The 27,086-nt window shown below is 38.6% G+C and overlaps 1 protein-coding gene across 3 annotated transcripts in view; it reads right to left on the bottom strand.

Moving 5' to 3' along the window:
* The window catches only part of sano (CABIT domain-containing protein serrano), a 128,317-nt gene that overhangs the window by 4,387 nt on the left and 96,844 nt on the right, over positions 1–27,086 (bottom strand). For 2 of the 3 annotated variants that reach the window (XM_074104926.1, XM_074104927.1), the window contains one exon: positions 13,978–15,883. In XM_074104926.1, coding sequence (XP_073961027.1) covers positions 13,985–15,865 — 1,881 coding nt within the window. In that variant the 5' untranslated portion in view covers positions 15,866–15,883 and the 3' untranslated portion in view covers positions 13,978–13,984. Of the gene's footprint in view, positions 1–13,977; positions 15,884–16,774; positions 16,794–27,086 lie in introns of those variants that run through there. The other variant, XM_074104928.1, reaches the window with a different exon arrangement.

Genomic DNA, 27,086 nt, shown 5'->3' with positions numbered 1-27,086 from the left:
AATCATTCCTTATTTTTTTTCATATTTATTGTTAATTGATTGTTGCTAATTTAGAGGATTTTAAATAGAAATTCTGAAAATAAATTTCCTCTTTTTTTTTTTATCTGCGTAGCCTGCCTTCACTATAAATATCTTCGGTACTATGGTTTTTTGCTCTAGTCAAAGTCAGCTGTTCAAACTTGTGGCGGCCATTTTGTGACTTAGCAGAGAGATAAAGGAGGGTCTACGGTCCTCTAACTTTAGGCAGAGCCTTGATCGACTGATAGCGCTAACAGACGTTTATGAATCATGTTTTTTAGCATCGGGCCTTCAAGGAGCCTTCAAGGAGGCTCTAACTTTTTATGAATAAGGCTGTTAATGATTTGAATTTGAATGAGCGGTTACTCTTTTATTACCTTGCATTAGTATCACGTGTAGATCATTTTGCTAAATGCTCATGCTCATGAGCACCGTAACCGCTCATCCACTTCTGCTGCTGACTGTACCATTGCCAACGTTAATTGATAGAATAATTTTCATATTAAAGGTCAACAACCTCATCAACTTAGAAAAATTTAAAACCTCGATATTGTTTTTTCAAATTTTAATATCTCAAAAACAACTGAACCGATATTAATTAAACTTAGCTAGGAACCATCTGGATTAAACTGGCTTTTAATTGAAAAAAAAAACACCGCATTAAAATTGATCGATCTGTTTGGGAGCTAAAATGTCATAAACAGACACACACATAGCGATCAAACTTATTGCATCAGTGGTTAAAAAGTTCTAAAACCAAACCAGTATTATATCTATGAGTAATGAATAAATGCGTGTAGGTAAAAAGAGATGTAAAAAGCTATCGGTGGCAAAGTTATACATAATTCAAATCTTATTTATAGGCTATAGGACGTTGGTCTAGGAGCTGACATAGCTTACTGCAGCTTCTCCACTCGGTGCACAGACATTGTGCAATTTACTTAAAATAACTGTTTGGCATCGATTAATTTCACCAACGTGATAAATTTCAATTCAATTCAATTTTTTTCATTCCGATAAAAATCCATACCTATTGGGTTAGTAACAATGTCCTATGAGCTAGTGTGGCAAGTACCTACATTTAAAACCTGTCATACATAGGTAATGTGACAGCACTAAACTATCAGTAAATCTGTAAACTTTTTACAAGCTTTAATTCAAACATGCAATTTTCCTATGTGGATATGGTGTCTTCGAATGTTGCCAGTCAAATTTCATCCACTTCAAGTACAGCCAGCGAAAAAGCCTGTTTATAGCAAACATTTATTTAAAGATTCTAAAAATCTTATTAGGTGGCTTCAGCAATCTATTACGTCAGTTTTGCAACTTTTGCAAATATCTGAAATACTCATACGGTACCGTCCTAGTTTTTATCCTTGGTTCCGGCAACCAGCATGAATTTCGAAAGTATAAGGTAGTACAGTCAAGGGCAAAGATATCGACACGGTCAAACTTGAAAAAATATGTATACACGGCCTTAATGTTAAGTGCATAAAGACGTGTATACATATTTTTGCAACTTTGGCCGTGTCGATATCTTTGCCCTTGACTGTACATACCAACCAACATACTAGTTTTCACCAGCAAGAATTTCAACACTATAAATTCGTTGTATAACCGTAAATTCGAATATTAAAGTAATATTGGTGCTTAATATGACTAACTGTGACAACTTAAGCTGCAAACGTTAAAACATTTTAGTGCGCCAGCTGTTGTGCTCTGTGCCTAAGTCTAAACTAGATTCATAAGAGTAATAAAATGATACCGTACAGAGTGGACTATCTATTTCGTGCGTTAGTTTCCCATTTTACGACCAAGCCATGGTATTACCTAGGATAGCAATTTGTACAATTTATGGGAACGTTTACATTTTACGAAACGTATAAATAACTTTAAATTGAATACATATTTTAAGCGCTATAATAATGGAGAGAGAAGCGCCAGTTATAGGTTTTTATTTGTCATCTTTTGGATACGGAAACCTAAAAATGACCCTAATGAAATTGCATTTTGTATTTTAAAATTTCTTACTAATATTATAAACGGGAAAGTTTGTATAGATGGATGTTTGGATGTTTGTTACCTCACGCAAAAACTACTGAACGGATTTGCATGAAATTTGGCATACAGGTAATATCTACCCTGAATTAACATCTAGGCTACTTTTTATCCCGAAATAATGTATAGTTCCAGTGGGATAAGAAAAAGGTTTAAACTAGATACCAATTAGAAATAAATAAAGCCACCAAACCCATTAAACTATGTTTTTTTTTTACAATAAATTGACCGTTATGGACTCCTACCTCACCTGATGTAAAGTTCAGATGAGGCCAAAGAATCTGCGTAGAATTCGTTTATCGCTATACAAACTATCTTTATCCTAAAATGTATCTAAATCAGTTAGGAAGTTTATGCGTGAAAGGTAACAGACAGAGAGTTATATTTACATTTATAATAATTATTGTAGCATAAGTGTGAATGGATAGTTAACCTACACAAAGTACAGTAAAAAAAAACTGAGCCGCGTGCCAGGTTGGAACCTTTATGCTACTGATGTCATATCATACGTATATGTCATATCTGCCAAAGAAACTATAGAGAAATTGATTATGAAAAGGTCCGACCCTGGCACGCGATCAGTTTACACGACTGTACAACGACTATTATTCCATAAGTAGTTGACTATCTATCCGTATAATCTTTGGACTGTGCAGCAAAAACTGCTTCTTCTAGTTTTTACTTTAAGTTCACTATCATCCTAACTCTTAAGGATAATGAGCAGTCAGTAACAAATATAATCTCGGAATATCTCAAAAAGAAGTAGAAACAGGCTACTTATTCCCCGGGAAAGTACAAGTTTCCATATCTTATACGAATTCATTTTCAAAGCAAAGCAAGTGCGAAATGCGAATTTTGTGCAATGTTAGTCATGTCTCAGAGATGTCGCTGTTATACATGTGTTATAGCAGAGCTGCTAGTTAATTAGATTAAAATAAATTAGGGTTGTGTCTTGTGCTGGATTTTTTTACTCTAGGTACTGCCTATAGGCCAATCAAAATAGAAAATTAATAAAACACAACGTTAGAGTCAGAATGGGCGAGCCACATATCGGTCGAAGAATAGTTATAGGCATTTTTTCATTACATTTCATCATTTGCTTTCATTCTTAACCAGAGCCCGGAGTTTCACGACATTTTTGATCTGTCATAATGACTTCTCGCTTATCGACTCTACCTAAATGATATCGATAATAATATTATCGAAAAATAATAATCGTAATAATATATCTTTTATAAAGACACTAATGGAACACTTATTAGCACTACAACAGACTTTAAATATGAAATTGAATTATTACATTAGAAATTGTTAACTATTAATTGTTTTATTGCATAATCCATATTTATGTCTACCGCTCATATATTTTCGAGAGATCGCTCTTTAACGATAAAACCGTCTATTGTTGACTTCGACTTTTAATCTTTTTAACAGACTTCAAAAAAGGAGGAGGTTCTATGTTCCAATGTTTGCATTTTTTTTTTAATGTATGTTCACCGATTACTCAGTCAATTGTGGACCCATTTTCAAAATTCTTTTTTCTGTCACCAAGTCAAGATCTGATGATGGGATTCTAGGGAAATCGAGGGCAAACTTCAAATTTTATAGGCACACCTATGACGATTTTGGCATTTTTTGCATTAAGATGAGTATTTACATTCAGAAAGTATCATTTGGTAAACTGGACCTGATGAAGAAGACCGTAGATGACCAATGGAACTCATCAAAGCTAATTAATGCTCGCTCGTCTATGAACGATCATGATTAATATACCTAGATAAGCGACTAAGAAGAAGCTTTAAGTTAATGATTCTTTTGAACTGATCTGATGCTGAAGCCAGAAGGTAGGCAACGGAACACTGTTATAAAACAACGTAACTAAGCCGTGTTTGGGCTTAATGAGAGGTACTTTGGCTACAAATCACTAAAAAGTGAGAAATAAAGAATTGTTTTAACAAAAAAGGAAAACCTAGGAACCGACTCAAAAAAAAAAAAAAAAATGGAACCAACTACAAAACCCTTACTACTAACTTGAAGTCGGTGGCTCAGCACGACCCAGCAGGAGGGATTGAAACCCATAGTATGTAGGTGAGGTAGACGACCATTGTCCCACTCCTACGCGCCTACTCTAGGTTGTTTCTAAATATCTGGAAATACAGACGATGGGAGCGAAACCCATTCTTTAGCAGCTCGCACTATGAAAGATGGAGCGAACCGTTTCGACAAGTCCAACTGTGGTCGTTTCGGCTGATGATAATGATGATGATGACTACCCACTTGTTTATTAAACATCCAGTTTACTGACCTACGCAGTTGTCAGCCAACTGCGCAATATTCCAATTAGTGTAATGCCATAAGTTCACAATCAGATAGATGGCGTAAAAAGCGGGCGTGGCATTGCGCGGCTAGGGTGACAAAACGGAAAAAATTAAAAATATACTTGTAGTTAAAAGAAGCCGTGGTGGCCTAGTGGTTTGACCTATCGCCTCTCAAGCAGAGGGTCGTGGGTTCAAACCCCGGCTCGCACCTCTGAGTTTTTCGAAATTACATTTGATATTTACCACGAGCTTTGCGGTGAAGGAAAACATCGCGAGGAAACCTGCACAAACCTGCGAAGCAATTCAATGGTGCGTGTGATTTCCAATACGCACTGGGCCCGCGTGGGAACTATGGCCCAAGCCCTCTTGTTCTGAGAGGAGGCCTGTGTCCAGCAGTGGGACGTATATAGGCTGGGATGATGGAAAAAAATCTATTAACACGTTTTATACACCCTGAAATTTTATAATGATGACAACATTGACAAGTGAAAGAAAGAAAAAGTTTCATTTTTAACCAACGAAGAAAAAGAAGGAGGAGGTTCTCAAGTCGACGCGTGTATATATACCTACCTCGAAGTTGGTCCCACATAAAAAAAAAACTACTAGGGTAGGAAAAACTTATTAACAAAGAAAACCGACGAAAAAACTGAAAACAAAATAAACCTTTTTTATTTAATTTAAATCTAGGTACCAGATTGAAGTCGATGCCTCAGCTCTAGCCAGCAGGAGTGGACCTATTGTTGTCTACCTAATGGATTTCTAACACTCCTGATGGCTCGTGCTGAGGCACCGACTGGCGAAGCGTCAGGACCTAATTAAGTTAGAAAACGTTTTCACTTCTCATCGTAAAATTGGTATTTAATCAGGTGTCAACAGTCACAAACAAAAAAAGTTTTGATATATACTTTTTTTAATATAAAACTAAAATCCAATCAAATCAATCAAAAAAAAATCAATTAAACTAAAAATTTATATTTATACAACAATCCATGAAAAATAAAAGGTACGTAGCAAGTGAACAATAAAATTGTTTCCACTGTTGCTGTTTAATTTCCTCTCAATCGAAGTGAAAAGCAGAGTGTAAAACTCGAGCATTGAACCCATTTTCCCCTCGCCGTGTCTATCCACCCTCGTACCGTCTCGGGTGGCTATATGAAGGCCTCGGGTAAAATGGCTCGTTTTATGCGCTTGTTGTACAATCTACTATTGGTCTCTAACAGCGCTGGTTATGTGAGATGGTTATGAATGGATAAAGTTGGCTGTAGTATATCAGGACGAGTACCGTGTGGTAACCCCTGGCGTGCCGTGCCGTGGGACCGCACCCGCCATTAGGGAATATTCGCCACAATTAGCTTCGTATAGCGAAATGAAGTAAACGCGATGGTTAAATTAAAGTAATGTCTAGGTATTCCACGTTCCCAATCTGCACTGCGCTCGCTTGGGAACTACGGTCCTTCGACCGCTAGGCTTTCGGTAGCGCTTACGCTAGAGAAGCCATGTGAACAGATGTGCAGTGGAATGTATGTATTTGTATACTTATAGGACTAGAATGATGACGATGATGACTGTCTTGACGACCGGATGGCTAAGTGGTTAGAGAACCTGACTACGAAGCTTGAGGTCCCGGGTTCGATTCCCGGCAAGGACAGATATTTGTATGAATAATACGAATGTTCGTTCTCGGGTTTTGAATGTTTTAATATATATTTAAGTAAGTATTTATCTACATAAGTATGTTTATTCGTTGCCTTGTATCTATAGTACAACCTTTGCTCAGTTTGGGACTGGGTGAATTGGTGTCAAGTGTCACATGATATTTATTTATTATTTATTTATTTATTCATATCATTACTTAGTAGCCAAACAAACAAACATACACACACATACGCTCAAAAACATAACCCCCTCCTTCGGGCAGTCAGTTAAAATTATGTACAATCTTTTTGCTGACTGTTTAGGAAATTAGTTGGAAGAAAGCAAAACGGTTATACCTACATAGCGTGTCGTGTATCTATCTATTGCTGATATAACCTCAAACTGTAACCAAACGCAGATTTAAGCGCTGTGAACCAATATAAAAAGCAAATTGTTAATTTAGAATTAACTGTCGAAACGTAATTCATTTTTGAATTTTTTTCGAGCAGTAATGTAATGCTTACAATAAATTGATACGAGAGAGAAGCGTTCTGTGACAGCTGTCACGTCAACAAGTGCGACGTTTTGAATAAATAAAAACAAAGTTGTATCACGTAGTGATGCATTGCGCGCCTTATTTTATAAGGAAAATAATGAGTCTAAATTTTTTAGTAAAACTTTAAAGTTTGAGGTTGTATCAAAAACACACGCTGTATTCGTTCAAGAAACTTAATATGTAAAACATGCGTAATGTGGTTTTAGTATTGTTAATAATATTAAGATGAGGATAAATAGACAGCTGTAAAACCGTAAGTATAAACACCTGACCTACGACTGCATATAGTATTGCAAAATATGCAAGCTAAATGTCAAACATTGTCCTTTAGTATTTAATAAATTTTTGTTAACTGATTGTGTAAATATTTTGTTTAATCAATGTCCACATTTCAAGGCGAAATAAATAAACATTAATCCGCTTAAATGTTTGCTTTAATATTTATGTCTTTATGGTTTGATAGCTGGACATCTGGAATAACACAATTCAATACGGTATATGACTATTTTGTATATGTTTTATAAATTAAAAATTCACAATGCCTGTTATTGAATAGAAAAAACAATTTTTAAGCTACATACAAATAACAAAGTTACAATGGTTTGAAATTCAAGATTAGACAGAGAAAGACATACTGGCATGTGACGTCACACGCCAGTACCGCCATACTTGCTGCATAGAGAAAAGCGTTTGAGAACGAGACAGGTATACAGATTTTTCAAAAAATCACTATAAATCCTATTTTCAACCGACTTAAATTTTCTCTTCGCTAAACACTATCTGTATATCTATATTTTCAAAATAATATTAAGATATGGCAAATTAAGGAGTTGTCAAATACCGTATTGGCTACTTTTATCCCGATATTCCTACGGGATTAGGATAAAATCTCAAAATTTGAGCCGTCATGAAATTTTTTGAAAAACGGGAGAGTTTTTTCCGTAACGTATTTTGGGAAGTCCTAGGGATTTTTTGAGAAATCCTGGAATTTCAATTTGACTGCTTTGCGTGTGTGAAGCTGCAGCTTCAAGCTTGTACTATAAATGAAAGTTATCATGAAGATCAAGGTTATTGTAAATTGTCCTTAATGGAATTCTGAGAGGAGGCCTGTGCCCAGCAGTGGGACGTGTATAGGCTGAGATGATGACGATGATGAAATCCTGGAACTAAAGGGTCGGCAGCTATCTCTCTCAAAGGTCTAAGCCTTTTCGGCTCAATGCCACGAGGGACATTTCTAGAATCATTTAATTTTAAGGAACTCGTTTTAATTTCGTTATTTAATTTCTCCATTTAGAAACCCCCGACGCAAAAAGAGAAGTGTGATAAGTAACTTTGACAGCTATATGTGTCTGTCTGTCTGTGTGTCTGTTTGTGGCACCGTAGCTCTTAAACGGGTTGACCGATTTGAATGCGGTTTTTGTTTGAAAGCAGGGTTTCTAGCGATGGTTCTTAGACATGTTTCATCAAAATCGGTTGAGCCGTTTTTGAGATATTGAACTTAGAAGTGACAAAGTCGGGGGTTTGCCTACTTTTTGTTGGTTCGGTTATAGTTAAACGTTAAATAGTAAAAAAATACAAATTTATTAGCAAAAAAAAACCATGATTTAGAAAGACCACATCCACAGCGCAGACACCTATACCACGAAGTGCAGAACTCGAACTTCGTGTGTTGCCGTCCCTCTGACGCTTATGTCATTTAATACGCGAGTGAAAGGGACGGTGCGATACGAACTTGGATTTGCGAGTTTCGTAGTAGCATTGCAGATTTCGTTAGGCAAAAATATGTGATACTACCCGTTACCCGCGACTCGATCTGCGTAGAATTCGTTTATGCTATTTTCTAGGTTAAAACTATCTCATGTCCTTCCCTGGGACTCAAACTTGTATCTATAAAGAATTCCATCACTATCAGTTTAGCGGTTTAGACGTGATAAAGTGACAAACAAACAAACGAACCTTTCGCATTTATAATATTAGTGGGATCCACAAATAAATTACAGTTTTCTGATTCACATACCTAATGGCTGTGAGCGGACCCGCGGGTAAGCACTAGTTATGAACAGTATTGTATTGTAAACTCTTTATTGTGCATAAAAACAATAAACCTGTGCAGCTGTGATAAACCTGTGCTTGCCAGGAAGCACCGTGACATTTCACTTTGCCTTGATCTCTTGTGTGTCCGTCTTTACTCTTAACACGAACCGACGGAGCGATCACCGTTAAAAAGTGTCAGGTTTCAAAAACTATAATTGCATAGGGCTGACATTAAAACAAAATAAAATTACCAAAAAATTACTCAATCAGGCGGTCCATATCAATGAACTAAAAACAATTACTTAGTTCACTTATGATAGCTACGCTTATGCAGTGTAAATACACACCACCACTACACTACACTGACGCGTTTCGAACTCAATCAGAGCTCATCTTGAGAGCAACACAACCGTTCACCATGCTACCAGTTCCCAACAAACAATCTAGTCATAAAACGAGGATGTAAAACGTCTGTTTGTCTTTTAAAATCATCAAACCTATTAAATGATCACCAATCACTGTCAAGCGGTAGCAGACCTGAGTACCTAATATTGATATTATTCAGCTTTATACCTCCAAGAAATGTCTTGACAGACAGACAGACGGACAACAAAGTGATCCTATAAGGGTTTTTAACCCTAGACAATTATTATTCGTAGCCCTAGACGCAAAAAGAGGGGTGTTATAAGTTTGACACTGTATGTTTGTCATTGACAGCATAGCTCTCAAACTGATGGACAGATTTCGAGGCGTTTTTTACGTGAGAGGAAATTTCTTTGCGGTGTGCTTAGCTATGTGTCATTACAATCGGTTCAGTCATTTTTGACAGACATTTTCACAAAAAGTGTACTTACTTTATTCAATTTTGGAAAAAATATGGTTTTTCCTACTCAGAATCAAGAACACAATCGATCCAAATAGTTTAAAAAACGTTACAAAAAAATAAAAGACAGTTTGGGAAGTTTTTTCATACACTCAGGCGTCACAAAACTGACTCAGAACAAATTGTATGAAAAAATTAAATACATTTAGAAAGAGGACTATTTTTTTAAAACGCCCTGAAATGACAATGTCGGGGGTTTTTCAACTTAGGAACTAATTCTTTTTGAGTTACTCAACCCTAAAAATAGCGTGTCGAAGGCCAAACTCCTTTTTAGGTCGTATAGCTAAATATTGCAAGGCAAGTAAGTGAAGGAGTACGTTTAAATTCAACAAATGGCAGACGGCAAATGTCAGCGAATGCCAGCGCTTTCGCGATGCACCTGCGCGCGCGTCGATAGAGATACATGTACCACTACCATGAGTTTACAGTGACCGTACTCGATAGCGACGTCGTAAATTATTTGTAGAGGCGCTGTGCCCTTAGTGTAAGTTTTTGGTTACAAAATACGTCTCGATCGCGTTCGCGTTTACAATCTCAATTTGTACGGAAACACGAACATCGCAAACGTTCCGCTAGAGGCGCTGGTCATGTTTCCATATAAATTGTGATTTTAACGCGAACGCGATCGAGACGAATTTTGTAACCGAAAACTTACGCTAACGGTACTGTACAATTCTTATGTAAAATCTCAATTTATATGGAAACACGAACAGCGCCTCTAGCTGAACGTTTGCGATGTTCGTGTTTCTATACAAATTGAGATTTTAACGCGAACGCGATCGAGACGTATTTTGTAACCGATAACTTACACTAAGGGCACTGGGGGCTACTATGAAATTCGAAAATCGAAGTTCGTATCGTACCGTCCCCTCACTCTCGTAATATAAGTAAGCGTCAGCGGGACGGCAAGATACTTAGTTCGAATTTTGCACTTCGTAGTACAGGGCCAGCTGCTTTATTGTACCAGCTTGTTTTTTAGGGTTCCACAGTCCAAAAAAGAACCTTTACGAAGAAAAAATGAAGCGTATGTCCAGCAGTGAGACGTAATAGCCCGACTTAGTCGACCGAAATGGTAATGATGTTACTTCTAATTAAAAGCTTGAAATTCTTCAACAACTAATCTAAAGTTACCTAATTCAAGTATAAGTTTTTGGTAAAAAAATCATTTTTAACACAAGATATTTTTGCTGACTGTGCTTTTTGTTGACTGTACTTGCATTGTCACCCAAACTGCATTTGCGTATCAAATTTCAAGTCGATGCCATTAACCGTTGAAGAGTTCCGTCCTGTTGAGACGATCCTGGCCGAACTACCAAGATGTCACTACCAGATTATTGTATTTTCACGCAATTTATATAAGTATATATATATTTTAAGTCAATCCGACTACTGGAAGTTGGTCGAATTTAACTTGCAAGATTTGATACAGACAGACAGACATCGGGACAGGTGAAACTAAATAAAAGAGAGCACGCATGCTGTAATTGCATGCTAAAGCGCTATTAGTTTGTGATCATGACTATAAACACCGCTGACCGATTCAAAGAATATTGCTGCAAGGATACGTCTTTGAATGTGTAGGAGCGACAAGCGCTAGCGGTGAGCGATAGCGATCAAATTACACTTAAAGGTAGTTTGCTAACATGGTTCCAAACTCGAAACAAAATATCGATTTTGTTTGTTTGTTAAGACTTTTTACTGTACCAAAAGGAAATACAAAAAGATTTTCTTTTCTTTCTCATTTGAATTTTTAGGAAGACTTAGAAAATCGAGCGACCAACATTCTGAAAAGCGTATTTTTCAAAGTAAAGATCAATCAGACACGAAACTTTACACATACTCGTATACTATGTGTATCATACAAGAAGTGTCTCTCAGTCTGCATGCGCGAGTCACCCGTGTTACTACAAAAACACTTTGTGTATACACTAAAAAAATGTGTGGCGTTGTCTAAACTTAGCTTCAGTGGCGAGAAGAGAAGATTTTTTATAGGCAACTCAGATAATGAGAGAAGCGTGAGTTAGGTATGTCTTCGAATACAAATCCCCGCAGTTAGTATACACAAGCTTTGCAATAGGAATGACATTACGTAAATGTAGTTACAGGCTTGTGTTTTCTCTATTAGCTGAACCATGAGATAAACCTGTTATATAATTATTTTTAGTTGTTAGCTTAAATAGATGAGTTTCACGGTTAGGAGCAAACATTTTTTTTAGCTTTGTGTTATTTTGTGCATGCGGTGTTCTTCTATAATGAATAAGACTCGTACTAAGTCATAAGCTGCTCATGTAAAATAACACATGTGTGAGTATACTTGTTGTTCAAGGTCCGAAAATTAAAACAAAAACAAATAATAAAGAGAGGAAGAACCTTCACCACAAATTTAAATTGTGTGCAGACGAAATCGCGGGCAATGAGGTAGTAGTTTAATGAAGACGTTACGTTTTTAATTCCTCGCTCGGCTTTTCCCGTGGCGTGGCCTTACTTCTTTGTAATCAGAGTTGAGTTATATAACATTCATAATTATTGAAATCCATATCGATATACCAAAGCGAAAGCGCTTTCGTTACTATAGAATATAAAACGTTTACGCGTTAGTCATTGTTCGGAGTTCCAACGTATTAATTTATATCCCAATATACACGCTTCTACCACTAAGTGTAGCAGTTGAATTTAATTTCCACAATACCTACAGTATTTGACTATTTTTTATTTATTTCATAAATTAAAGCTTGAAAATGCATGCTATCGATCAAAAAACATTTTTTAAGCTACCTGTTCAAATAGCAGAGGTATAAAGGTTTGATATTCAAGATTAGATTGAGAAAGACTTACTTGCATGTGACGTCACACGCAAGTAGCGCCATAATTGCTGCATAGACAAAAGCGTTTTAGAACGAGACAGATATAAGTATAGATTTTTCAAAAAAATCACTGTAATTCCAATTTTCAACCGAATCAATTTTCTCTTCGCTAAACGTTATCTGTATGTCTAATTTTTAAATTAAATTGCATGATATGGCAAATTCAGGAGTTGTCAATTACCGTATGTATTCGCGAAGGAGATCATTTTGAGGAAACCTTGCACACACAATTGCAAAGCTATTCTATGTTGTGTGTGAAGTTCCTCCACACTGAGCTCGCGTGGGAACTAGAGCCCAAGTCTTCTCATTCTGAGAGGATGCATGTGCCTTGCAGTCTGACGTAATGGATTCTTTATATTATCGTCATTTTCATTAGCGTTGTATACTTCTGTGTAAAATCTTATTTCTCTAGGTTTTAGGACTCCACGGTTCCATTTCTTATTGATAAATGTTGTGACATTTAAATGTGATGCCGTCTCTGTTGATTTGGAGAGAACAAACATAGAGAGCATCACAGACATCTGTCACATAAAATTTATCAATGAGTGCTGAAACATGCCCATATCTTTTCGGCATTCTCCTTTATGTATAATTAGTTGTCTAGAATTGAAGCCCTGTTATCGTGAACTTTTCCACGAGTTGCCCAGCAAGAAGAGTAGGTATATCTATCTTTCTATATCTACGAGTATAATACCTTTAAACAAGCAATTCTTGTATATATATATTTCGGGGATCTCGGAAACGGCTCGGAAATTAGGTATGTGGGGGTTTTCGGGGATGAAAAATCGATCTAGCTTGGTCTTATCTCTGGAAAAACGCTTATTATCGAGTGTTAGTCCGAGCAAAGCTCGGTCGCCCAAGGTACTGTAAGTAAAATGCCAGAGGCAAACAAACTATTGCAACAAAATAGCGACCGGCTTCCAGCAGTCGTGATAGGCCGTAAGTGTGCGCATCCTATGTTAATGCATTGCACATCATTGAGTTATTCGCGATTGCATTGAGTGACAAAGAAATGTCCATCATATACACGTACAGTCGAACAAACTGATTTATGCACCAGGATGGAACCTTTTAACAATCAATTTCACTTTTCCTTGGCAATTAGTAGCACTAAGATTCCACCCTGATACATGGTTCAGTTAGTTTGACTGTATATATGTAGAGCTTTTAAATGAATAAAACATTGTGGGATGGTCAATACGCATTTTGGATGGATTTGGTTCATAATTATCGTGAAAAGGGAGACACAAGATTTTAAATTTTTGATTACGAGTCATCAGTATTTGTGTCGAAAATATCTGTCTACATTATGTCTGTCGTCAGTATTTGAATTACTCAAATTGTGACAAAAGTTGTCTAACGCGATGACGTGATCGCGACCATCTCTCTCTACCCGCGTCTTATGCCGTTTGACAGAAAGAAATGGTGAAAACGATTGTTATTCCGATTGTGTTGGACAATAAGGCTTCTAAGCTTGATAGAGGTACAGAGGTTCAGGTTCAGATATAAATGGATTGGCAAAATGGCGTGAAAATGCAGATGCCTTTCTCAGCAGTTGGTAGATGTGGGCTGATTTGATTGATTGAGAAATATATTATTAATTAAACTTACCTAGAAATTAGAGATACAGCGTGGGCACCCTCTTCTGTGCGCCAAGCGACAGCTTCGTCCCCATCTTCTTGTATCCCTCATTTTTACTCCTCGTCTTCGGCTTATCGATTGTCTCCACGGGCACTCCCTTCATCTCCCACACCAGGTTCGTCAAAGACTTAGGTCTACTCAGCTTCCTCGATCTTTTCTCTGGAAGCTTTGGCCCATTGTTGGAATCGCCTGAAGTCCGACCACCAGAGTGGCTCGAGTCTAGAGTCCCATCTAGCTCCATAGCTTGGTGTATGTTTGACAGGCTCTTATATCTAATATTGAAGATCGGTGAATCACCTTTAGTCAGCGGCCTGATCGGACTAGTTATTGGACTAGGAGACTCTTTAGTCGGAGAGTTGCTTTTCTGCCTGAAAACCATTCTACTTTTACTGTTGTTGATACCGTTCTTTATATACAGTTTGGGAAGGTTAGGAGCTGGAGCGATCGAACACTTTTCTTTGTACACAGTGATTGGTGTTTCTTTAGCTGCTACAGCAGTTCGACGTGTTCGCTTCTCAGCTTTCTGATTCAGTGGTTTCTTGGAAGGTATTGTTTCTATTGGTGGTGGTTCTGGTTTCATCTCAGTTATTAAAGGCATGTGGATGGGAGTTGCCGCAGGAGAAGCTGGCACTGATTCAGATCTTGGCGTTGGCTCGTTAGAATATGAAGCTTTTATGTTCTTAGGGAGTGGAGCGAAACCTCTAACGTAGTCGTATATTTGATCGATTTCATCGTACTCGTCTGGGACACTGTTTTCGTCTCTATGGCTGCTGTATATATGGCTGTGTCTCGCCAAATGTTTGTGTTGGTTGGCAGTGTCTGAAGAAGCACTTCTTCTAAGAAAATAACCAGTTTTAACTAACGGTGGTGCATGTAATGGAGCGTTCAAAAGCCTTTTCGGATCACCTAGCTTACCATCCAACACGTGTATCCTATCCACAACATCTACTAACAAGCGGTTGCATTTCTCTACAAGTCTAGAGAATTCCATGAAGTTTTTGATTTGGTCCTCGTTTTTGCATCTTTGCATTTTGATTGGCGCTGCTAAAGGTAGTGCTACTAGCGCGTTCCCTTCCTTTTGCAGAGGCAGAGCAAAAACATGTTCTTCTTCGAACATGGATAAAAGTCTTATTTCGGGAACAAAGTGGTTAGAACTCTTTAAGCCTCGGGGTGGCGTGCCGTGGACCAGTCTGACTGTAATCGGTAGACGTTTCATCAACAAGGTCTTAGCCGTATGAACACCACTTATATTCTCTTCTTTCGCTACGGCTGAAAACTTTCCTCTCTGATCCAAGCTTAGAAGTATAGTATCTCCTTTGGAATCTGTACATTTCAAATATTTATTCTTTCCTAAATATGTTTCTCCTCTAGGCATGATGACTTCCCCGGCTGGTAGGTTTCTCGCACCGTCTGCTGTCACGTTACCCTCTAAGTCAGTTTTCCCACAAATAACTCTTATCGGTTCTCTCACAAGGCAACCATCATCAAGCCTTCTTCTAGCTAGCTCTGCTACTGATTCTATACATCTTACGGCTCGGCCTTCCTCGCTTAGCAACTCAAAGTAGCCTTTATAAGTATCTGGGATGGCGATTCTTGGGCCAACACTGACCATCCGCCTTCCTTCCTTGAGTTTGATGGCTTGGGCGATTATCTTCTTACTCTTGCCCGCTGAGATGAGTAGTGCCGTGCTTTGCAGACCGGGGCTTGGCAAGGTGGGGACGCCAAGCCCTCCGTACTGGCCTTTGATGATCTTGGCGACATTGGGCAGCCGGTACTTGGCCACGTATTCTCGTAAGTAGTTACCCTCCTCGGACCAGCGGGATGCTGCGACTACGACTTGGCCGTCTGTGGCTGCCATCGCGGGCTTTAGTCACATCTGGAAAAGAAGAAAAAAATATTGTAAATATAAATATAAATTAATTGATTTATGAATCAGACGTTACTTTGTGGAGGTCCATGTCACGAATTACTTACATATAAACAATAACTTTGCACACTGCGACTAAATCCCGTCAGTCGCGGGTGAGCAAAGTAATTGTTTATTGTTTTTTCTGAAGAATATGCTCCACAGAACTGTTTGTGCTCCACAGAAAATCAGCGTTGCTGCACATAGCGTATGCGGTGGAGCACCGTTTTGGTGTCCTTTAGTTCATCATCATCATCATCCCAGCCTATATACGTCCCACTGCTGGGCACAGGCCTCCTCTCAGAACAAGAGGGCTTGGGCTATAGTTCCCACGCGGGCCCAGTGCGGATTGGGAACTTCACACGCACCATTGAATTGCTTCGCAGGTTTGTACAGATTTCCTCACGATGTTTTCCTTCACCGCAAAGCTCGTGGTAAATTTCAAATGTAATTCCGCACATGAATTTGGAAAAACTCAAAGGTGCGAGCCGGGGGTTGAACCCACGACCCTCTGTTTGAGAGGCGATAGGTCAAACCACTAGGCCACCACTGCTTTTTTTGCACCTTTTTTTGTGTCCTTTAGTTGCACCACGTAAATTAGTTTTTAGTATTCGTTTTAGTCTAATTACAGTAAGGTGTACTGGAACCAAATAAATATTTATATCTTTCTTTCTATTGAATACCGCAAATGTTATAAAAGAGGAAGCAGTGTTTTGGATGTTGGGATGATTGAATATTCGTTACCTAGGTACTCAATCACCTGTTGTTATTTGCACTTCAGATTTTAGTTGGGTACACGTTATCCTTGTTCTATTGAAACATGGCAGAAATAATTACAAAAAAATGAAATTATGCCCTTACCAGATTTAACCAAAACAGAGGTAGGTTAGGCTAGGTTATTTAAAAGTAAACTGACTAATAAAAGCCCTACAACAGATCTATCCGTTAAATACGGAAACAAAGAAGTCAATCATTAGTTAAAAATCACAGTTTAATATTTGTATCCGCTTACCGAATGTATTTTTATACATTACTTAATGGAAAATTAATGGGAGACAATTAGTGGCGCAGACGCAGACCATTTCTTTCACGATTCAGAATATTGAATGATTAAATGAAATCGATGAAGAGTTTACTTAATGGAACTACTATCGGACAATCATTAAGTATACGTTGGTTAAGATAATGAGTCATATAGGATTTTGCAATGGTAAGTAGCTGTAATATTTGTCTCATTGCATGAGATAGGTATTACTTACATTTTTCCATTTTACCTAACCTATACCATACAATGTAACATACAATCTTGACAGTGTAAGGGGCAATCAGATGATTCGTGGGTTCAAACCCCGGCTCGCAACTCTGAGTTTTTAGAAATTCATGTGCGAAATAACATTTGAAATTTACTACGAGTTTACGCGTACCATCTATACCTACAACATTCATTAGACATTGGCAACAAAACGGCAAAAAATCACGTTTGTTGTAATAGAGCCCTCTTAATATTGATTTTATTCTGTTTTTAGTATTTGTTGTTATAGCGGCCACAGTTATACATAATCTGTGAAAATTTCAACTGCCCAACTATCACGGTTCATGAGATACAGCCTGGTGACAGACGGACAGACGGATAAACGGACGGACAGCGAAATCTTAGTAATAATAGGGTTTCCGTTTTTACCCTTTGGGCACGGAACACTAAAAATACTGTCGTGGAGTACTTACTTAAGTAACAAAAACTTTTAAATTTTTACGAAACGTCAGTGCATGAAACCAACTCCTACTTGGCCAGTTTGCCGCACTTTTTCTCAATTGTCTGTCACTCACTGCATCTAATTCCTTCCCTCTTGTTCTAACATAATTGCATCCTTTTCAAGCTTCAAATTAATTGTTAAAATGCTCAGTTTTATTAAACGGCTACTCTAATCTTTATGAGGCACTTTGAGAGTGACATTAAACTAAGTATTTGAACTAAAGTATGTATTTAAAAGTAAAGTACGAATCAGAGTTATCTCGGAGAGTAATGAGCCATTAAGTTGCTTACTTAAGTAGCTAATGTTGTGTAATAATTGTAAATTTTATTGTGCTTTGGTATTCACAACGTTTTACTATAAATACAGGGTGATTATGGAAACGAGATTCATCATCTTCATCATGTCAGCCGAAAGACGTCCACTGTTGGAAATGCCTCCCCCATAGACCTCCAGTCGCTTCGGTTGGCAGCGGCCTGCATCCACCGTGAACCCGCGGCTTTAACCAGGTCATCCGTCCATCTCGTTGGTGGCCGTCCTACGCTGCGCTTGCCGATCCGCGGTCTCCACTCGAGATCTTTTCGGCCCCAACGGCCATCTGTTCTCCGTGCTATATGGCCTGCCCATTGCCACCTCAACGAGCTAATTCGCTTGGCTATGTCGGTGACCCTCGTTCTTCTACGTATCTCCTCATTTCTGATTCGATCCCAAATTAAAAATATTTAAATTAAATGATTAAATTTATTTAATAATATTATATTCGTATGCCGATGTATTTGGTTAGACGTGCCAATACAAATTATTATAAAAACCACTTGTTGCCATGTCTAAAGCGAATTAAATTATTTCATTCCGTTTTGTTTAATTTCATTAAGCTAGTTTCCTAGATATTTATATGATATATTCATCATCACCATCATCATCATCTTGGCCTATACGTATAATTATATATCCCACTGTTGTGTAGGGCACAGGCCTCCTCTCAGAATGAGAGGGCCCACGCGGGCCCAGTGCGGATGGGAACTTCACTCACACACACCATGGTTTCATCACGATGTTTTCCTTCACCGTAAAGCTCATGGTAAATTTCGAATGTAATTTCAAATTCAAATTCAAAAAATAATTTCGGACTTAAAAATCCATAGTATTAGAATTTCAAAAAACCTGGATAATATATATTTGCAGGTTTAGATTTCCAAACATCCTATATCTAGGAACCATGTTGTAAACAGTAGCAATCCAGCATGGTGATTGGTCGAGGAATAGCCGCATAAACCGATCCCTGCGAGCACCGTTACATCATAAATGCATGGCGCTAAAAGTTGCGCTTACGCCGGTTTACTATACAGTGCCCTTAGTGTAAGTTTTCGGTTACAAAATACGTCTCGATCGCATTCTTGGCAATAATGGTGTTTCCGAAAGCGCTGGTAGTTTAAAATGAAGACTTGTAAAAGTGCCCATTGCGGCCTATTTACAGAATAAACGATTTTAATTGTGAATTTGAATTTTTTAGTGGACATCCAGTGGCTGCAGGGCTACTACGAAACTCGAAGTTCGTGACGTGCGGTCCCTCTCGCTCTCGCATTAAATAGTATAAGTGTCAAAGGGTCCGCACGACACGAACTACGAGTTTCGAGTTTCGTAGTAGCCCTGCTGATTATGATGATGATTCTATAGGTAGGCTGGTCGGAATAAGTGGTGTAAGGAAGCCTGTTACGCCATATGGCTTGCCCCTGCCCTTCGTTGCATAAGTTTCGGAAGCGAAGGTCAATGGCCGCGGACAATGGCGCCCGAATAACGCACCGGCGCGTGCGCTGGGTGGATGTAGACTTAAGACATCTTAAAAATACTTTTCTACAAGAGTTTACCCGCGGCTTCGCACGCGTAAACTATTCGATATGGTAGTTACATTGAAATTCCGGGATTGTACAAAATACCCCTGGGAATTCCCAAAATTTATATCGTGGTCTTCATTAAGGTTGTGTTAAGAACAACTGTCCAAAATTTCAAGACTCTAAACCCAGTGGTTTAAATTTCAAGATTTTATCCCTATCCCGTGGGAATATCGGGATAGAAAGTATCCTATGTTTTAATCCAGGTTATAAACTAACTTTTTGCCAAATTTCATCGAAATCCGTCCAGCCGTTTCAGCGTGAAGAAGTAACAAACACACTCACTCACTCACTCACTCACTCACTCACAAACTTTCGCATTTATAAAATTAGTAGGATTAGAATTCTTAAGCCGTGTCAAAAAGTATGTGTGTATGTAAACTATTCATTGTACATAAAGAAAAGAAAATACTACCGACAAACTTTGAGATACTTGTACAAAGGCGGGCTTATCACTTTAAGGGATGTCTACCAGTCAACCTGAAAAAGACGCGGTCTAAGCTGGCTGCGTTTTCCACTATATAGAGATGTGCGAGCATGCGATGCGTGGAATGTGTTTATCATGAACCAATAGAAACGCTTCATTTCCCTATCCTCGCTCAGCGCATCTCTAGTGGAAACAGCTCGGTGGAGCGAGGATAGGTAAATGAAGCATATATGTTATAACTTCGCACATCTGTGGTGGAAATGTAGCCTTAAGCAGAGGATCGCGGGTTTGAAGCTGGGTTCGCACGTTTGAGTGTTTCGGAATGTTTGTGCGAAATTACATTTGACTTTTACCACGACCTGTTCGGTGAAGGAAAACTTCATGAGGAAACATGTACACATTTGAATGTGTTTTTTTTATTTGAAAGCAAGGTTTCTAGCGATGGTTCTTAGATATGTTGTATCAAAATCTGTTTAGCCGTAAGTGACAATGTCAGGGGTTTTCCGACTTTTTGTTGGTTAGGTTCTTTCTAAATAGTATTGCGTCCCACAGTTGGGCAAAGGCCTCGTCTTTTGATCCACTCTCGCCTGAACGTAATTTTTACCATCTCGCATGATAATCACCTAGGTTTTTTGTCTGGATTACTTAAGTTTTTTTTTTGGCACGGAATCCTAAATGGAATAAAGTAATTATAAAAGCAATAAGATTTTGTATAAACGAAACGTTCAACATAGCACAGTCATAGTTCACATTTCAGGTCAGAGAATTCTTGTTTCCATTTTGCTATGTCACATTCTAGGTTAATTGCAGAATGCACATAACGTTAGGCAAAATGACTTTGTCGGCAAGTTCACTTTTACAGCTTTATAATAGAATTCATGAGCTTTGACTCGCCCAGGCCCACGTGATTTTTTATTAATAATTGGAATGGTGGATAAGCAGGCTAACATAAACGGAAAATATGTTTTGCAGGTGGTAGGACATTGTGCAAGGTTCGCCCGGATTGCTACCACCATCTTGCTGGCTAATCCTGCTGTGAAGCAGCAGTGCTTGCACTGTTGTGTTTCACAGCCGGTGAAATTATTGGCACTTGAGGTATCCATCTTATGCCTCTAGTTTGGCAACGCATCTGCAATCCCCTTGTTGTTACAGGTGTCTATGGGCGGTGGTGATCTCTTACAATTAGGAGACCCACTTGCTCCTTTGCCATCCAGTCGAATAAAATAACCTAACCAACAAAAAGTTGGAAAACCCCCGACTCTGTCTCTTCAAAGTTCAACATGTCAAAAACGGCTGAACCGATTTTGATAAAGAACCATCGCTAGACAACCTGCTATCAAATAAAAAATCCGCATTCAAATCGGTCCACCCGTTTAAGAGCTACGGTGCCACATACAGACAGACACACACACAGACACACATAGCGGTCACCTTATAACACCCCTCTTTTTGCGTCAGGGGTTAAAAAATAGTGGAAAAGGAAATAAGTAGTAAGTAAAGTAAGAAGGATGCTGCAGTTGCTTCAACTTAATATTGCGACTTAAAATACTATTATTTATTACAAGTCCAAGTGCCATTCAAGTTTTTCTTGATCTAGGAACTGTTACAAAAATGGTAAAGCTCATCATCATCAGCCGCAAGACCCCCGTTGCTGGACAAAGGCCTCCCCTTTAGAACGCCACAAAGAACGACAACTCGCCACTTGCAACCACAACCCACAACTCTCACGATATCGTCAGTCTTGTGGGAGGCCTGCCAAGGCTTCGTCTTCCAGTTCGTCGCCACTCGAGTACTTTTCTCCCCCAACGGTTCGGTTATCTGTTCTTTGAGCGTTGTGCCTTGCCCACTCCTTTTCACTTGCAGATAAGCAGATACTTGGTTGAAACCAATAAAGTACGATTTGTTTCATTATTTATCTTTATTTCAATACAGTTACCAAAAGTCTTATCGATTTTATCCGCATCGTATCGTCACGAAGCTATCAAAAAAGTATATTTTTCAATGGGCACGCGGCCGAGTGTACGTCACGATCCGGTCGCACGATTGGAGCCATTGTGCTGGCTAGATAATATTGCGTCTAACTGTACCCGATCGGCCGTAGACAAATAAGGAGTTTCGGTGAGGGCCACGAGAGTGGCGGGTGTATATTATGAGTAAGTTTATTATATTGTAAAGCAAACTCAAAATAAAAAAATAAACTTTGTCACTCTTTAAATCTATGCTTTAGGAGCACTATATGTCATCTTGTAATAATTAGCTTTACCATAGTGTAATCATTTACTTATTTATTATGTTACTGTTTATCCTACTGCCTATATTTATTTTAGACGTGTATTATATGTATGTGTAGATGTATTTTTGTTGCGTTTAAATATTTTGATCTACTGTTGATGCACCACCCGCTGTAATCTAGTCCTTACTCATCATCATCACCATCATCCCAGCCTATTTACGTACCACTGCTGGGCACAGGCCTCCTCTCAGAACAAGAGGGCTTGGGCCATAGCTCCCACTCGGGCCCAGTGCGGATTGGGAACTTCACACGCACCATTGAATTGCTTCGCAGGTTTGTTCAGGTTTCCTCACGATGTTTTCCTTCACCGCAAAGCTCGTGGTAAATTTCAAATGTAATTGCGCACATGAATTTCGAAAAACTCAGAGGTGCAAGCCGGGGTTTGAACCCACGACCCTCTGCTTGAGAGGCGATAGGTCAAACCACTAGGCCACCACGGCTTACTTACTAGTCCTTACTTCTTTCCGTAAAAAAAGGTCGCCTGGAAGTGATTGCTCTTAAGCGATAAAGCGGCCTATTGCTTACCTTGTAATTTTCTCTCTCTGTACCTGTTTTATGTATCGCTTACTATTAGCGGTGTCACCAGCACCAATGTCTGAAATAACAAAGCGTGCATAAATATCTGACACGACTCTATTTCTAGGGCCGGTAGGACGTGTCAGATATTTTTGCACGCTCCGCTGTGGCAGATATTAATGCAGGTGACTGTACACATATATGTGCACGTTTTTGCACACATTTTGATCGTAGAAAAAACGGAAAAAATTAAGTTTTAACATTGTAATGGAATATTTTTTTCAATTAATTTGTTTTGGAGTAGGTAAATCTTTCTGTCACACAGTATGAGATGAGGAATAAAAAGAGACGGTGAATGCGAGCGTTAGACAATACGGCCACAGCTCGTAATACCTTATGTGATATAAGCTGTGTCCGCGACTCCGTCCGCTTAGAATTCGTTTATTTGTGCAATTTTCCGGGAAAAAACTATTCTATGTCCTTTCTCGGGACTCAAACTATCTGTATACTGAATTTCATCTTAATCGGTTCAGCAGTTTAGCCGTGAAGAGGTAACAAACAAACAAACAGACTTACAAACTTTCACATTTATAATATTAGTGGGATTTCAACAGATCGCCTACCGTCACTTCTTTACTACTAAAATCAGCATAAGAGAAAGGCAGTCGTTACCGCTCCCGCTACCGCTCCGCTTACGCTCCGCATGTTCTCTGGCCCGCGTCTCTGACGAGGCTCTAACCCGGGGTTCCCATGCTATCCGATTTATGACGGCCTGATTTGTCCAGGACCAGCCCAATTTGGCAACTCTGTTTATGAGAGAATCTATTGGAGTGCTTGCGGTTTGTGATTTAAGAGTATATAGAGCTAGAAGGGAGATATTTTTATAGTCAGTATGATTTAGTACGAGTAGGTGCGTTTTGTGTGTTCGGGTGTTATAGAGGTTTGGAAATGAACTCGTAGAGAGTTTGAAACGCGTTTGCATTCTGTGTGGTCATTATGTTAGTTGGACCTGCGTGACATATATACTGTTTTATGTCGAAGCGGACTTTATGAATTAAGTATCTTTGTTGACTTTTTTTTACAGGTTGGTTAATAATTTAAGTTAAAAACCTTAATTAATCAGATAAATTGAAACTAAACTTTTACCTTGTTATTCCGTATCCATACTTGCAAGGCAGCTACGTCTGTGCGACACATATGTCATTTCGTGCAGTGGCACACCGACCACTGCGATATTAATTAACATGTCACACAGACGCAGCTCTCCTGCAAATACGCCTAAATTTAATTGAAATTTTTACTGAAACGAAGTTTTAACCTCAAGTTTAAATCCATCGACATTGCAACATCATATTAAGCCGTATGTATCGGTTAACAGGCTTTAACGGTGCGTTTGGACCGGTCGTCTTCCTGCCGCGGGGAAAAAAAAGCACTTCCCTTCCCACATCGCGGGTCCGAATCGTACAACACGGTCCGAATTGCACATGTTTAATTATTTATATATTTTTTTAAACGGTAAGCAAGTGGTGGTTAGAGCTATTTCTGCATGAAGCAAATGAAATGAGCTATAATAATAGTAATTGTACTTTTGCTTATCCGCGACCTTACGATTATGTCCATGCAACAAAATAATTTTATAATGTTTGTTCTTAATTTTTTTCGGTCGTGTAGTTTTTGAAATACCGATAAATGTTATTTGTATCATAACTTTGTTTTTTTTTTTATTCGACTGGATGTCAAACGAGCAAGTGGGTCTCCTGATGGTAAGAGATTAAACAAAAATCATTTTCGAGATGATCAAAATATATTTTTGATATAACCATTGGATTATGATTGTTTTTTTGGAGTCTTTTTGTATTTTTTTTATTTCAACTCCAAATTTGTTACTTTTACGGGTATCCCGTGAAACCATATTGAAAATACAAACTGAGACATGGATGCACAGAAAAACCAGAAAAAGAGACCAGCAAAAAAAAAAGAGAAATAGAGAGAAAATTCGTGACTAGATTCCTGTCCAGCGGTGGTGTACCATTGGAAACGATCGAAATGTAGGGAACTAGAGAGAGGTGTTCAAAAATGTTTTTCTCAAAAATTTATTCTATTTATAGTCATCGTTGGTTGTCATGATTGTACACACTCAAGCGAAATTAAGTAATTAACATTGTATTTATAAATAAAGGTTAAAGAGCTAAATCGCGGACAGACGGATGGATTTATCGAAATTGTAAGGGTTCTGGTTTTGCTATTTTGACTACGGAACCCGGTCCGGTCCGTAATAGCTGCACGCGATCTCGACTGTTCACAACCAGAACTCTCCTAAGAGTTAATTTCTTCCTGGAGAGCGTATGGTACAAGTAGAAGTTAGTTACGATTTAGCATAAGTAAGTAGCTAGTAAACACTTGCACTTGCAGGTGGTAGGACCTTGTGCAAGGTCCGCCCGGATTGCTACCACCATCTTGCTCGCTAATCCTGCCGTGAAGCAGCAGTGCTTGCACTGTTGTGTTTCGGCGTGGAGAGTAAGACAGCCGGTAAAATTACTGGCACTTGAGGTATCCCATCTTAGGCCTCTAGGTTGGCAACGCGTCTGCCATACCCCTGGTGTTGCAGATGTTTATGGGCGGTGGTGATCTCTTATCGTCAGGAGACCCAATTGCTCGTTTGCCACCCAGTCGTATAAAAAAAAAGTCACACGCACACATATACGCTTTTGGTCCTTCGTTTTTTAAGTTTATTTTTCTTTTCTCTTTATTTTACTGAAGCCTATATTGATGTGTGTAGGTTAGGTACCTACTCGTAATGTTGTTTTTAAATCTGTCAACAGCTGCGGGAAGTGGCGGAGCCTTCTAATACAAGTATTGTTATACGTACCAGGGAGTGCCGGGATTTTTATTTACCCACTATAAACTTTAAAAATATATTTTTCAATTTTTTTATTAACTAGACGGATGACCTGGTTAAAGCCGCAGGCTCCCGGTGGATACAAGCCGCTTCCAACCGAAGCAATTGGACGTCTATGGGGAGGCTTATGTTTGACAGTGGACGTCCTACGGCTGATATGATGATGATGTAACTAAACGTAGTTAACAAAGATCACGATATAGATTTTTAAAATCCCCATGGGAGTTAAGTTTAATCCCGAAATTTCAATTCAACTATCGAATCTAATGCTTTATGCTAACGAATTCACGGATAAGGCTTGAGCTACTTCTTAAGTATTCCCTCGGGTTGTACGGTCAAGGACTTTAATCCATGAGCCACTATAGAACCATTGCACATGACGTTTACCATAGTAACATCGCATTAATTAACAATGAAAATCGTAATTGATTGATTGAGTGATTTTCCCACTAACGTCGATAAGCCAAAGGCTTAGAAACACAGGAAAACTTAAAGTTCCATCTTACTGACTGGCTAAAACCAAAAAGTCGTTTCTGGGAAACTGCATACGTTTTTATAATTAAATTCCAGAAAATATTATAAATGAAACAGATACAAAATTGAGATCTGTTGTCAAGAAGACATTAATATCTAAGGCGTATTATAAAGTAAATGATTATATATCATGGACACGGATAGGTATTTGGAAATAATTCCGATCCGCATTAGCGGTCCCTTCAAATAGCGAACCTACTGTGTTAAAAATAAAGACTAAGTTGTGTTAAATACTTGTGATGTATACTATACATATCATTAAATAATATTGTAAATCTGTTTAAAAAAAATATACTTCGTTGAGTTTCTTGCCGGATTCTTCTCAACAGAGGTTTTTCCGAACCGGTGCAGGTAGATTTTTTTTTTGATATTCATAAGTGCTTGTTATAGCCTAAAATGCCTAAATTGTATAAAGATATCTTGACTTTGACTTTGAATTACTTTTCCTTGGAACAAAACAATCTCAATATTTTTTCTCGATTGGCAGATGCATACCCAAGATTGGGAAGCGTAGAGGAGTGAAGGAAGTCAACAGTGGGTCAATTACGGGTTACTTAAAAAAAATAGTAGTCTATGTCGCCGCCGCACGCTTTGGACTTGCGCCAGCGCACACTGAATTAATTGAGACGGGAGTATAGTTTAGCGTTAATTGGCCGCCGGCCGGCAGAGGGCGCCGTTTAATCGTTACGCATTCGTGTAATGAAGTTGTGATTAGCAATATTTCATGTTGGTCTAGCTAGGATGCCTAAGATATTGCAAGTTGTTATAGTCTTAGGGTACCTAGGGCATTTGCAGGTGGTAGGACCTTGTGCAAGGTCCTGCCGGATTCCTACCACCATCTTGTTCGCTAATCCTGCCGTG

This window comes from Choristoneura fumiferana, chromosome 22, assembly GCF_025370935.1.
Source record: "Choristoneura fumiferana chromosome 22, NRCan_CFum_1, whole genome shotgun sequence".
NCBI lineage: Eukaryota > Metazoa > Arthropoda > Insecta > Lepidoptera > Tortricidae > Choristoneura > Choristoneura fumiferana.
The sequence above is the reverse complement of the archived record's forward strand: the minus strand, read 5'-3'. Positions and strand labels throughout refer to the sequence as shown.